Source organism: Zingiber officinale, chromosome 4A (genome assembly GCF_018446385.1).
Source record: "Zingiber officinale cultivar Zhangliang chromosome 4A, Zo_v1.1, whole genome shotgun sequence".
Classification (NCBI taxonomy): Eukaryota; Viridiplantae; Streptophyta; class Magnoliopsida; order Zingiberales; family Zingiberaceae; genus Zingiber; species Zingiber officinale.
The window spans coordinates 109,625,972-109,640,014 of NC_055992.1; the positions used below are offsets into that span (position 1 = coordinate 109,625,972).

General features: G+C 38.7%; 2 protein-coding genes across 4 annotated transcripts; one reads left to right on the top strand and one right to left on the bottom strand.

Moving 5' to 3' along the window:
• Positions 1-435: 435 nt before the first annotated feature.
• On the top strand, positions 436-4,327 carry LOC121970548 (hypersensitive-induced response protein 1-like). Of its 2 annotated transcripts, none has more exons than XM_042521329.1 (6): positions 436-589; positions 1,875-2,071; positions 2,245-2,365; positions 2,960-3,051; positions 3,536-3,632; positions 3,742-4,327. In XM_042521329.1, the coding sequence occupies exons 2-6, from the start codon at positions 1,883-1,885 to the stop codon at positions 4,098-4,100; spliced, it is 858 nt and encodes a 285-aa protein (XP_042377263.1). In that variant the 5' UTR covers positions 436-589; positions 1,875-1,882; the 3' UTR covers positions 4,101-4,327. The 2 variants fall into 2 exon arrangements, with proteins under 2 accessions (XP_042377263.1, XP_042377264.1); XM_042521330.1 differs by lacking the exon at positions 436-589 and adding an exon at positions 659-780.
• A 450-nt stretch (positions 4,328-4,777) lies between these two features.
• Positions 4,778-8,468, bottom strand: LOC121970549 (hypersensitive-induced response protein-like protein 1). 2 transcript variants are annotated; one of them, XM_042521331.1, is made up of 5 exons: positions 8,345-8,468; positions 6,964-7,163; positions 6,267-6,387; positions 5,380-5,568; positions 4,778-5,292 (listed from the first exon to the last, which is right to left on the bottom strand). In XM_042521331.1, the coding sequence occupies exons 2-5, from the start codon at positions 7,150-7,152 to the stop codon at positions 4,934-4,936; spliced, it is 858 nt and encodes a 285-aa protein (XP_042377265.1). In that variant the 5' UTR covers positions 7,153-7,163; positions 8,345-8,468; the 3' UTR covers positions 4,778-4,933. The 2 variants fall into 2 exon arrangements, with proteins under 2 accessions (XP_042377265.1, XP_042377266.1); XM_042521332.1 differs by lacking the exon at positions 6,964-7,163 and having other exon boundaries at positions 8,345-8,454.
• Between the last annotated feature and the right edge of the window lie 5,575 nt (positions 8,469-14,043).

Sequence of the window (14,043 nt, forward strand, 5' to 3'; positions counted from 1 at the left end):
ATAATTCATGTATTCAACTCGAATCGATTAATTGATGAAATTAATCACTAGACTAAAATCGAGAAGTATCATATGGATTCCACGGGTCATCCGAGTTGGTATGTGACGAATGTTGCCATAATGAGATCACAGGGTCTATCCTCGGGATAGTTGGGGAATAAATCCTCTATCTCCATATTACATTCTGTTCGTCATATGCTCGCTCATATGCTCGCTCGGATGCAGCTGGGGAATAAAATTCAAATAATAACTTCAAGGTGGATATGAATAAATTGGATCAATATAATACACACTATGTTAATTGGTTCGCACCTGATTCGAACCTAAGTATGTCATTTGTTTTTCAAATAAAATAATAATAGTAATTCAATTTACTTTTTTTTTAAAAAAAATCTTTTAAAAAAAAAGTATCGTAAATCTTTCACATTCAAACCATGATAAGTCCGGATCCGTGGCGGCCCCAATCCATGGCGGAGCGATCCCTAAAAGGAAAAATTATATGCCCTTATTGTATGTTATATTGACGCCCTGTCAATGGTGTGATCCATCGGTCATCGTTCCTCTTCCGCGTTTTCCGTCAACAAACAAGGTAATTCGCTCTCCTCCCCATCCGATCTCTATCTTTCTATCCTTTATTATTAATAATTTCATATTACTGGATACGCGATCATTGTTTTTCATCCTCTGTTTATTCTATAAAATTAAGAATTTTCTACTCCGAGGTTGTTCGGATTCTAGGGTTTGTCTCCGCTGAAAGAATTCAATTGATTAAACCCAAAGGTGTGCGCTTTCTTTTTCAGTCTCCTCTTTTTCTTCCTCTTTCTCTTCCTCGTCAATTAACAGGAATGAAAATTTGAACGAGTACTGAAGATTCTGTTGGAAATCAATCCGAGCGATTTACCTCTCCAAACTTGCGGGCATGAATTAATTGTTCTGCAAAGTTGTTCGGTGCGAGCAGCCAATTATTGCTAATTAAATGGAAAATTCCCTTCATTGATGTATCCCTAGTGGCTACTGCGGCTTTGCTTGTCGTTGCAGTGTTTTTAACATCCGTTGTGTTGATTGACATAGACTTGTATCTGTCCCTCCGATTGGGATGAGATCGCTGACCTGTGTATTGACTTCATAAGCGCAGGAAATAGTTTGTGTCGTAATATTCCTCATTTTTCTTTCCTTTTTTTTTATCGGAGGAAACGTTTAATTGTCTTCTGGGAGTCCAAACTTAGTCTTGATTTTTTTATTTATATTGTTCTGTTCTTTGGTGGCACTCTTTTTAGAGATATAGGTGATCATGAATTATTCTTTTGTTTTTCAAGATTATCTTCTTACACCTCTGATATAGGACAATTGCCCCCTTCCTTGACCATCCCTTCTTCTTTTTGCTGTGGATTTCAATTGAATATTAGTTTCTACTGTCTCTGTGCCTCTGCTATTGCACTTTTTCTTTATTCGTTGATTCAGTGGAGTATCCATTGAAAAGTTCCATGTAACAAAATTATAATGTTCAGAGTTTTGGTTTTAAAGTCCATTAACTTCTTCAATAAATATGAAAATAGCCAAGGTTTAAATTATTTTTCCTACCTGGGATTTTGTCCCTGGCTGGAACTATGTGTTGCTGGGCATGCCAACGCATGGTGTTGGAGGCACAAAGAATGAGCCGTCACCCCCAAATAATTAAATTAGTATAAGGAAGAATTAAGCATGTAACTGGTCAAGGGAGTCCTAAGAAAACAGATCAAAATTACCTGAACTACTAATTATAGGTTTTTAACATCTTAGCGCATTTTTTGTCTACACACTCTTAAGCAGCATTAGAATGGCAAATTAGTTTTGTACTTGGATCATACTGATTAGTTGTTTGTTATGACTTTTAGAAATTGAAATGGGGCAAGCATTTGGTTGCGTTCAAGTGGATCAGTCAACTGTTGCCGTCAAAGAAACTTTTGGAAAATTTGATGAGATTCTTGATCCTGGGTGTCACCTCTTGCCTTGGTGTATAGGGCAGCAAATTGCTGGTTTTCTTTCATTGCGCGTGCAGCAACTTGATGTGCGCTGTGAAACCAAGACAAAGGTTTGGATTGTACACTTAAAATTGCATACAGTATCAATATAGTTTTTGGTTTACATTGGCATATTAGATTTTTGGTTATTTGTGCCCTACTAATCTCTTTATTTAATATTGCATACAATTTTTCTTGCTGAAGCTAGCTTATACATCCATTGTATTTCCATTTGATGCTTCAGGATAATGTGTTCGTCACAGTTGTTGCATCAGTTCAATACCGTGCTTTGGCAGAGAAGGCATCAGATGCTTTTTACAGACTCAGCAACACCAGAGGGCAAATTCAATCCTACGTCTTTGATGGTAACTCTGCACAGTTTGATGATTTGAGCAAATATCATAGCACCCTCTTTTTAAGCTAGAAATGTTTTATGTCCCTAATCTATTAATTAGGTAAGGTATAACCATGTGATGCTATTTGAACTTGAGCTGGTCTTTCTTTCACCAAGATGATATTTTGTTGATCACATTCAGAGATTATTTGATTTAGCACTATTTTTGCGCATCTAAGGTACCTGTCAATGTCAGTATACAACCTTGACAGAAGATATAAAAGTGTAAACCTTTACGAGCATAACAACATGAATCTTAACCATAAAGCTGGAATAGAATCATGTAATTGACCTCAGCATGGGTTTTACTGACCTTACAGATTTTATAGATATTCTCACGTCTAATATCTGGAAAAGAAATACTTTTTGTTGTTCTCATAAGTCATGCCACATCAGCCACTATATAGAATAAATGCCATTATTATTCTTAGTTTAGAAAACGAAATATGGACAATCAGACTCTCATTTAACTTGTTTTATAAGCCACTAAGAAAGTTACTATTGTATTTGCAAAGTTGGAAATTGAAATCTTGAATCTGAGTTGCAATTGTCTGCTGATTGTCAGTCATCAGGGCCAGCGTTCCTAAGCTGAACTTGGATGATGCATTTGAACAGAAGAATGAAATTGCCAAAGCTGTAGAAGATGAACTTGAAAAGGTCATTTATATGTTACTTCATTAACTCCTATATTTCAATATGGAAGGGTGGGTGGGGATGGTTGGGATCTTGAAGGGAATGGATTAGCTACTCTAAGCGCAGGTTGTAGTTTCAGCCTTTTTGATGTCATTAAGGGTACGTTTAGAAGGCTGGTTCAGTATTTTCCTGATAGCCAATAGGCTATCAGGAAGTTTATTGGCTATCAGTAAGTTTTTGCTTGACTTCTAATGTCAGTTGTATTGGAGATCCTTTTTTGATTGAAAGGTTGCTGTGGAATGTTTAAAGGTAGTTACATGGTGGTTCCTTGGCATGTTAACTATATTTGTCCGAGGCATTGTAGTGTTACATTAACAGGAACCATAATGTGTTATCTGATAAGGTTGCAAGTGTCTTGAGAGGGTGATGAGATTTTAGTTGAACAGATGTTTTTCTATGTTGTTAATTATTAACAAAGTGGTTGGTAATCTGATTTCTCTGCTTATAGGCGATGTCAATGTACGGCTATGAGATTGTTCAAACACTGATAGTGGATATTGAACCCGACGAGCATGTTAAGAGAGCAATGAATGAGATCAATGCAGGTAAAGCATATTTTGTTGGCATAAAAGTTACTCCGAGTGAACATATGTGCATCTATAATACCATGTGTTCTTAGATCACTCATACATTATTTTTCTTTGTTTGCACCAGCTGCTAGGCTGAGGATGGCTGCGAATGAGAAAGCTGAAGCTGAAAAGATACTGCAGATCAAACGGGCAGAAGGTGATGCTGAATCTAAGTACTTAGCAGGGTTAGGCATAGCACGGCAACGACAGGCCATTGTCGACGGTCTGAGAGACAGTGTGATTGCCTTCTCGGTGAATGTGCCAGGAACAACAGCTAAAGATGTCATGGATATGGTTCTAGTGACACAGTACTTTGATACCATGAAGGAGATTGGAGCATCTTCAAAGTCCTCTTCTGTGTTCATCCCACATGGTCCAGGAGCTGTGAGAGACATTGCCAGTCAAATCAGGGATGGTCTTCTCCAAGCCAACATTCTCGACTGAGAGAAATGGTTCTATCTTAGATGACCTTGCTTTGATTTCGCGTAATTAAGACTTTGCAAAGCTGGTAGTTGCTTCAAATAAGAAGGCTCTTGGGTGTTGCTGTGATCCATATGCATACAAATTATATGGTTAGTGTCTATATGGAGAATATATTTACTGATGTATGCATCTATTATTATGATGTAAATCTTAATTTGGGGTTCGCAAGGATAACTGCAATTTGTTTATCTATGTTAAATATTAAAAATATAAAAAAATAAATAAGTTTAATCAATATTAAATTTGGCTTGACAATATTGAATTCAGTTGGACTTCTAAATAGTTCATGAATAAAGTTGTCCATAAAATTTGATTATATTATTGTTTCATGAATAATAGAAGTTTATTTATTTATTGTGTCCATGATATGACAATTGTGTGGCAATTTGAGTTCGTTAAAAGTTTGCACTCATCTTAAATCTGACAAAATTATAATAAATAAAACTTGAACAACCTTCATAAGATGAATAAGAAAGTTTGAAAACCAAAAAGGATAACTCATTACAGCCCTTGCAATCCCCTTTTGGCTATTTAATTGGTTCATTTTGACAAAAGAACAAATGGAATGAATGCAACTCTTGCATCACTTCTACGCAAACACTATCCATTTTTAGGCACAGCAAAAAAAAGGCTCAAGATGCACAAACTGATCATAATTTAGCATTAAGATCATATGCATAAACAAAGAGGAACGATAGCTAAATACACGACATTTCTAGTATTTTATCTGAATCACAATTGCCCTTGATAACTGCAAGCATTCTCGTCATATAACCACACACGAGCAGCAGCATTTAATTGTGACTAGCTGCTTGAAGCAATCCATCGCGAATTTGGTCTGCAACATCACGAACAGCACCAGGTCCATGGGGTACAAAAACAGCTGAAGATTTTGAGTGAGCGCCGATCTCCTTCATTGTGTCGAAGTACTGAGTGACTAGGACCATATCCATCACATCTTTAGCTGTGGTACCTGGCACATTAACTGAGAAGCCCAGCACACTATCTCTAAGTCCGTCCACGATTGCTTGGCGTTGTCGAGCAATGCCTAACCCCGCCAAGTACTTGGCTTCAGCCTCACCTTCTGCTCGCTTGATTTGGATGATCTTCTCAGCTTCAGCCTTCTCATTTGCTGCCATCCTTAACCTTGCAGCTGCAGGATGAAAGAACTTGACTCCTAATATATGAAAAAAGATGGACCCTTTAGTTTTCGCATTTCACAAAAATCAAGAGCAAATACCAGCATTGATTTCATTCATTGCTCGTTTGACATGTACATCCGGCTCAATATCAACAATGAGAGTCTGCACAATTTCAAATCCATAAGCTGACATAGCCTTTCCGAGTTCGTTTTCCACTGATTTTGCGATATCATTCTTCTGCTCGAAAGCATCATCCAGGTTAAGTTTCGGGACACTAGCTCTGATCACTATGAGCACCAGAAAAAAAAATGATCCATATAATGAGAAGTAACTTTTAGCATAACAAACATGGTATTATGCTACAATGAGAAACAGCAATATTATACCCGAAACTGAGACAGGTAACAAAAATTTACTAGTTTAAAGATCAAACTAAATTGTATGTAATGTGGCCATTGCATTACCATTAGTTAATTAACTTAGTGAAACTTGGAAGCCAACTGAAAGGAATTTTGAGAATGTGGCGAAGAAGCTCGTTTTATGAGAAGTATGAAGGGAAAATTGCAAAAAAAATGGAAGAAAAAGCAATCTTTTCTCTCTATACAAAATGAATAAGTAGCAGTTATGAATATCAAATAGGAATACAACAACAACATCAACAACAACTAAACTTTATCCCACTATATGAGGTCAGTTATATGGATGCTTCTATGTCATTGGACTCATCTATATTTATGATGAATATCAAATAGGCATAATAAACATTTAAGCATGCATTTTCATGATTTATATTACTACACATGGTACAAATAATGTTGCACATAGTCGTCATTGCCAGAATTCTAGTTGCACAACTAATATATGAGATTCTGACTGGTAAATTCTTCAAGTGATTAAGCAGATAGGATGCTTCAAAAGAATAAAAGACAATGCATTATTCAATTTCTTGTGCACAATGACAAGCATAATGTAGTTTTCTTCATACCATCAAAAACATAAGCCTGTATTTGAGATCTTGTATTGCTCAGCTTGTAAAATGCATCACTTGCTTTCTCAGCCAGTGCACGGTACTGTACTGATGCAACGACATTTACAAAAACATTGTCCTGAAATTATAAAGAAAAATGTTCACCTTCATGAATGCAGCAAAATAATTTGGCACATAGTTTCACTGCTTATAAGTCTCATACATGATTTTTATTAGTCAACGAACATAATGGTCCAATTTAAGAAAGGAAAGAAATTAAAAATGAAATGAATAAATGGATGAAATAAGACTGCAATAAGGAGAATATATTCATAATGCCAGCTGCAAAAATAACCTCCCATCACAGCAAAAGTTCAAAATAATCCATCATGAAACCTATGACTCTGATTGTTTTGTTCCTCGCTATTCTTGAACAAGCGTGAAGAATAGTAACATAAATAACAGAAAATGAGTTGGTCAGTTCTTCACGTGAATATGGTAACATAAGGTGTCAACATTTTTAGAAAAAGAGAGAAAATTGGAATCTCAGTAAAAGTAACAAATAGGACCAGTTTAACGGATCAACACGAGAAATAAAGGCTGATTTTTGCATGGCCAATTCATCACAAGACTTACCAATGAAATACTAAATGATTGTATGGCATGCCATACATGGAAGAATAAACAAGAAATATTAACAAGCTAGAGAGAAAACCTTTGTTTTAGTTTCACATTTAACATCCGACTGTTGCAACCTCAGTGACAGCCGGCCAGCTATTTTCTTTCCAAGAAACCAAGGCAAGCAATGACATCCTGGATCAAGGACATCCTCGAACTTTCCAAAGGACTCCTTAACTGCAACAGTAGACTGGTCTACTATCACGCAACAAAGTGCTTGACCCATGGATTAATCCCCTAATATGACAATTGTGAATTAGTTCGAAGGAGTGCTCTGAAATTTCATAAAACACCATAACAGGACTTGCTAACATGACAATGATGTATTACAGCACATGAACCATGGATTAACCTCCTACAACTGAAATATTCAAAAATCAATCTTTATTAAAAGAGAATATTCAAGTTTTGCATTGACATATATAGGAAGAGAACAAACAAGAAGCCACATAATATCTCATGTCAACAGTTTAGAAAGAAACTCTCAGCTAATCTGTGTCATTATTACAGGCAAAACATTTCAAGAGAAGATACAGTGCATGGCAAATATATTCTGAAAACTAGGGTATAATCCTTGGCATAGATTAATAGGAATATGTTTATCGGAGAAGTATCATCTGGCAAAGACTACATACGTAATCAAATTAAACCGACTTCACAACCATCCTTTTAAAAGAATCTAACAAAGAAAAGTGTAACTCCTATCTGAAGAAGTTTTTTTCCCCCCAAAATTAAAAGAATTAATCCACTATTTCTTCTGAAATTTTATCTAGGTGCTAATGAGAAGTTTGATAAATCTTACAGATTAGAGATTACATGGCCAAAAAGCCTTAAACTAAGTGATAAATATTATACAACATAATCAGGATATACATTCTACAAAAAGAATTAGTTATTTATAAACAAGTTGAGACTTTTAATTGAAAAATGGGAGTTGCTTTTGGAAACAATGCCTTCATTATTTAATATTTTCCTTGACAAAGTCAAACTATACAATAAAATGCACAATAATCTTGACATAAGAAAGGGCCAAACATTTCACAAAGAGGGTGATGAAGAACATAACTATAAATCAAATTCCTCTACTCTTGATGTGGAACTTCACAAAATACAACATTCAGACAAGAATTGAAGTTCATTCAGACAAGGTCAGCAAATGAAGGAACTTATAATAATGCGATTTGATTATAAAGCAACCACACTTACCAAAATTACGTAAAATTCGATACAAACATTGACCTGCATGTTTCTAACCTAGCCAGAATTATCAGTAAGAAGCCAAAATTTCGATGATGAAAATATTCTGAGCATCTTGATCAGGTAAAGTTGAATTATCATCTAAAAAGTTTTTTAATTTTGAGAAATTCCAAGGGGATATATTATTAGGAGATGAGGATAAGCAGGAGATCTCCCCTTACCTTCTTCTTCTGCGAATCCACACAAGACCTTCGTTGACAACCGAGCGCCGTAGATACGAGGAGGCGTCGAGGCAACGAGCTCATATAAACCTTCAGAGAGGTTCACAAACACCAAATTGGTTCCGCGGGGACATTCTAACACGATGACGGAGAAGAAGTAGGATCAGCTGTTCTACCCGACAGGGTATAACAATGAGGTTCAAGGTCATGGAACCGTCTTGACACGCGTCGACGCTTCTTTGGTTCATAGAGAAAACGGTGTCTGTCTCAATTTCCATCGTTCGCTCATTAATGGAGAATCCGATGGGCTTCGGTTTCTTTAGTGGGTTCCACAAGAGTTACTATGATACGTACAGCATTACGTGTCGCTATCCTATTGGAGGATTCGGAAACAGAAATAGCACACGGTTGCAACTTGTCGGTGGGTGTCAGTCAATTTTAGAATATTTTTGAAAGAATTAAAAGTGCAATAACAAAGAAAAAAAAGTAAAGAAACGATCAATTTTTCATGTATTGTTTTGAAAGAATTTAAAGTATCAAAAAACGTAAAGAAATAATACATTTTTTGAGGTCAATTTGTAAAGAAATTATTGCACAATGAAAAAATTTACAAATAATTAATGTCGCCCAAATCTCTCAAGCTCGGGATCTTTTATTTCCAAATCACAAGTTTTGAAACATGTCAATTCTCAAAAAAAAAAAAAAAATTATGGTGTAGTTATAAATAGAATATTCGAATCAGGCTTGGAGTTCATTGGCCTGTTTCTGCTTCAGTAATAATATTTCTTAACTTTCTGGTGGTTGTTTGGGACAACGAGGACAAGGAGAAAGGAGAGATGTCATCTATGCACGCCAACTATTTACACAAATGCTTGGCGGTGTAGGAGAGGACAAATGCTGAGTTCCTGTTTTATCTCTGTGTCAGATATGTGATGCCATAGTGTTTTGTACCTCCATTTAATTACCTTATTATCTTATGAACAAATTAATGCTTATGAAAGATGGTTCTATCAATAAAGAATTAAGTTGTGGACAAACTTTGAGTTTCCGTATTTGAAATCTGTACTAATTGCTCTCTTTTCTTTCTCTTCTCCTGTCTGCCGTCGTACCATTGTCAATGGAACCCCTCTCCTTTATCTAGCAAAGAGGGCTTATGAAAAATTACTCATGTGGTGATGAAGAAGTACCCACTAGTGGGTTAAAATCAATGTTTTAAAAAGCACGAAGCACGACGAAGCGCCGAGTCCAAGCTTCAAGCTTTATAAGCTTAAGCGAGCTTAGGACAATTTTAAGCGTAAAAAAATGTTTTTTATTTTGAAATAAAATTAATTATTTTAAACAATAAATAGATCAAATAATACTTAAACATGATAAATTTAAAGTTCATGCATAAATTTCTTACATGTTTAGAAAGGTAAAAGTCACAAAGTTTATAATATCCATTAGTTTTTAGTTTTCACAATAAAAGAACATAAAAAATTAGATATTATCTAATTCCTTGTCTCATTCTAATTCGATCTCCTCATCTTCATTCATCTCATCTTCCGTATTATTCGATACAAACTCGTTTTCATCGAGCTCCCCTATAATATTAGTATTAATGTCTCTTGTTGGATGTAAAAGTGTTAATCTCCACCTCAACTTCATCATCACAATCCTCAACTATCCAAGATTGTGCCTTGCTACCATAACGTGCAAGTAAAGTCTCTAAGTTATCCTTGCCCTTCTTCTTGTTCATCAATCTTGCATTAAATTGGACATAAACTAGATTATTCATCGTTGTAGCATCTAGTCTATTCCTTTTCTTGGTGTGTACCAAGAAATAAAATCTTAATTCTTAACAAAAGACATGCATTTAATATGATAAAAATAAACAGAACAACTATCTACTACATGATCTACATCTACATGCCCTTTGTTGGTTGCTTCAACAAAAAAGGATCGCATGATCTGGATTTGTCCTAATAATTGGTAAAACCAGAGATGACCATGAATCACATATCAGAGAATGGCGATCAAATCGAAACCTTCTTTCGAGCGAGAGGTCGATCAACGAAATTTCAATAAATCGCCGAGGAGACTAACCGTGCAGAGAAGCGGAGAATGGATAGGAAACAAGAAGACAAGATCGGACAGAAACCGTCGCCCCTGCCGCCGCCGCCGCCCCACCGCCGATTTGTTTGCAAAATTTGAAGTCGGTGACAAGTTGTAATACTTTTCGATCACTTTTTCTAGGTTTTCTCGATAGCAGACAGATAGGGGGTTTATGGCAGATTATGGCTTTTCTCTCAAGAGTTGAGAGACGTTGTGTCTCTTTGTTTTCTCTAAATTTTTTTCCTTATGTTCTTTAAAAATGTACAAATCAATTAAAATTATAAATAAAAAATCGTGCTTAAGCGCTATTAGGCGCGCTTAATCATGCTTAATTTGGTCAAACATACTTTGACCGCTTTTTCCCCCGCTTTCACCTAAAGCGAAGCTTTTCTTCCTCGCTTCGCGCTTAAGCACGCTTAAGCGGCGCTTAATGACGCTTTTTAGAACACAGGTTAAAATAGAAGAAAAATAGCGGTGGACATGAAGGTTAAAGTTAGAATAGTCAAGGGTCTAGGCTTGTGAAGCAAATCAATTAAGTTGAGCGGTGGTTATCTTCTGGTGGTCCAAGCGTGACCATCCGGTCGGTCCAAATCATGTTCGAATGGCTGCTCTGGGAAAGCTCGCGATTAAGACTAAATAGCCAACTAACAACTCTTCCGGACCACTACTCCCCGAGCGGGAGGCCTGTCCAGTCGGACAAAGGACAACCCTCCGACAATAGTACGGTTGAACGGAAAGTAGGGCAATAGATCTGTTCATCACGTTCGGACTAGGACTACTTGGCCGAGCAGCGGCTATTCGGCCGCGTGTGAGCCCACTGGCTATCATGTCATATCCTTTTGGGAATTTGTGTCGCTCACAGCAAAACATGTCTAGCAGGTAAATCGTACTCTAGAAGCTTCCAGACTATCACATCAAAGAGTTGCATGATTGCTTAAGAAATGGTGTCAGAGACACTTTTTGACTTATCTTTTCCTAGAATGCCTAGGAAAACATGCCTATGATTTGAGATGCGTGCATGAACACTACAGTGACACTATAAAAGGGGGTTCTCATCTACATGCGAAGGTATTTGCAACTTCATTTTTTACACGCTCTTGCTATAGTTCTCCATTTTTCTACTCATCAAAAACCGACTTGAGCGTCGGAGGGTTATCGCCAAGAACTCCTTCTTGGCTCGGCACTAATATTTCCTGTATTGTAGGTCTACATGTAGTCCTCACCTCGTTAAGTTTTTAGCCGCATCCCCAACTTGCCATCATCTCCGTCTTCAGACAGGATCATATTTGGCGTCGTCGGGAAGACTACTTGTAGTCGAAATGCGAAGATGGAGAACATTGGACGACTCACCACAGTAACGTTGACACCAGGAGAATTGGAAATGTTGATACAAGCACGAGCTGTAAAAATATTGGAGCAGCAACAGATAGTGGTCGATCGCCGAGTGAACAAGCCCGCGACTCACAAGCCAAACAACAAGCCAACCGTCACATTCGGAGATGCACCTAATGCACTGATCCCTTACCACTGAGAGTTGTTCCACACCCCTTCAAAGGAACAAGGCCGAGCAAAGAGGGTACAAGGATCCTCCTCGGATGACGCATCAATTCAGGATGAGCAAAAGGGAAAAGTGCCTAGGCTTGATGATTCCCCTGAACGGATAAATAGACAGTTCTCCCAGGAGATCTTGGACGATCAACTGCCGCGACACTATGCGTCGTTGACGATCGAAGAGTACACGGGGGCGACTGACCACGAGAACCATTTGATCAAATTTGACAACAAGGCCATGCTCCATCAGTACACCGACAGAGTCAAATACTGAGTGTTCCTCATCACGCTCTCAGAATTAGCACAGAGGTGGTTCAGGCAATTGTCAATTGGATCTATACGCAACTTCAAAGACTTCCGAGCGGCGTTCCTGCAACACTTTACACGCAGTCGCCGTCATCAGAAGACAAATGTCAACTTGTTCGCAGTTAAGCAAGAGCCCAATAGGCATTGCAAGTCTACATCAAGAGGTTTAACCAAGTGGCTATGGAAGTCCCATCAGCCACTCCAGAAATCCTAGTAAGTTCTTTCTCCCAAGGACTTGTAGAAGGCGAGTTCATTCTCTCGCTCATCCGGAGGCCCCCGTGAGACTTTGACCACTTGCTTGGGTGGACTACTAAATACATTAACGTGGAGGAGCCCAGGTAACCTAGAGGAGGGGAAGTGATCCCCGAGCCAGCCACCGTCATAGAGCATCGAGCGACCCATACTCACCAACCACCGAAGGGGCCCCGAGCGAGATCAACCCAACCACAGCCCGAGCCCCGAGCGGACGAGGTTCCCGGAAGGTCTACCATGGGCGTCACTCTTCTATTCTTATAATCGGGTAGCAACACACAACACCAAAGATTACTACAGTTTCAAGTCTGTTGGGACCGCGCTGGCTGGTTAGAAGGGGGGTCGAATAGTCTTGAAAAAATAAAAAGCAAACCCTTCTCAGACTTTCAAAAGAATACTTGCATTAATTTAAAAGCAATAAACTAAAAGAGCAGAGGCAAGGGAGTTTACTTGGTTACAACCAAGGAGGTTGTTAATCCAAGAAAAATTAAGCGTAATAGATATCTCCTTTCGGGCGAAGAAGCCTCTTACAGCATTCAAGCACAGAGAAAATAAGAAGCTAAACTAACAATGAAAGCATACAAGTGCTGTAATCGGAATTGCTTGTCTTGTTGAGCTTCTTAGACTAAGGCTATATTTATAGTCTTGGTCGGAGCGCCTGGAAAGGTTTCAGGCGCCTAAGAGGGGATAAAACTTTATCTCTTCTCGCATAGATCGTGGTTGACCGCGATCTAGATAACATCCAGGTCCAGGCTCCCGGAAGGGTTCCAGGCGCCCGGAATGGTTCCAGGTGCTTGGACCAAGAAAGTCAACAGAGTTGACTTTTTTAGTCTGGGCCCTTTGCTCGGTTCAGCTCGTCTTGGTCCGGGTGTTCCGCTCCGACTCCGCTTGCTTGGGTGATCTCGGCCATCCGGAATAGGGTCCACCCGAACCCAATTTCCGGTCTTCTCCTCGAGCAGCCTTCCTCCCCGATTTCTCGTCCCTAGGAATCGTCGCATGCTTCCTTCTCGTCCGCCAGCGTACTCATCCGCGACTCTTCGTCCCTCAGACGCACCGAGCCCGTCGGCTCTCTCCTGTGCCGACCTTCTCGCTAGCTGCGTCTCTTGCTCCCCGAGCAATCTTCCGCTCTGGCTTCTCTTCCCTCGGAAACTCCGCACGCTTCCTTCTCGTCCGCCAGTGTACTCTTCCGCGGCACCTCGTCCCTCGGACGCACCAAACCCGTTGGCTCACTCCCCGTGCTATCATTCTCGCTAGCCGCGTCTTCCACTCGACTTCCTGTGCTCCTAAGCTCCTGCACACTTAAACACAAGAGTTAAAATACCACAGGACCTAACTTAACTAATTTGATCACATCAAAATAACCCTGGAGTTCCAACAATCTCCCCATTTTTCATGTGAGCAAGCCAAGTTAAGCTAGGATTAACCAACATAAATTAAAGGTAATAAATTTTGCAAGAAAGTGGAAAAAGATAGAAATTTGTAAAGTTATCTCCCCC

What these genes read in the sequence shown, in the direction of transcription:
- LOC121970549 (XM_042521331.1), bottom strand. Translation starts at nt 7,152, where the DNA reads ATGGGTCAAGCACTTTGTTGCGTGATAGTAGACCAGTCTACTGTTGCA. An exon ending in AATGTGAAACTAAAACAAAG is followed by an intron (nt 6,388 to 6,963) that starts GTTTTCTCTCTA and finishes TTATAATTTCAG; the next exon opens with GACAATGTTTTTGTAAATGT. An exon ending in ACAGGCTTATGTTTTTGATG is followed by an intron (nt 5,569 to 6,266) that starts GTATGAAGAAAA and finishes TGGTGCTCATAG; the next exon opens with TGATCAGAGCTAGTGTCCCG.
- LOC121970548 (XM_042521329.1), top strand. Translation starts at nt 1,883, where the DNA reads ATGGGGCAAGCATTTGGTTGCGTTCAAGTGGATCAGTCAACTGTTGCC. An exon ending in TCAATCCTACGTCTTTGATG is followed by an intron (nt 2,366 to 2,959) that starts GTAACTCTGCAC and finishes GCTGATTGTCAG; the next exon opens with TCATCAGGGCCAGCGTTCCT. An exon ending in AATGAATGAGATCAATGCAG is followed by an intron (nt 3,633 to 3,741) that starts GTAAAGCATATT and finishes TGTTTGCACCAG; the next exon opens with CTGCTAGGCTGAGGATGGCT.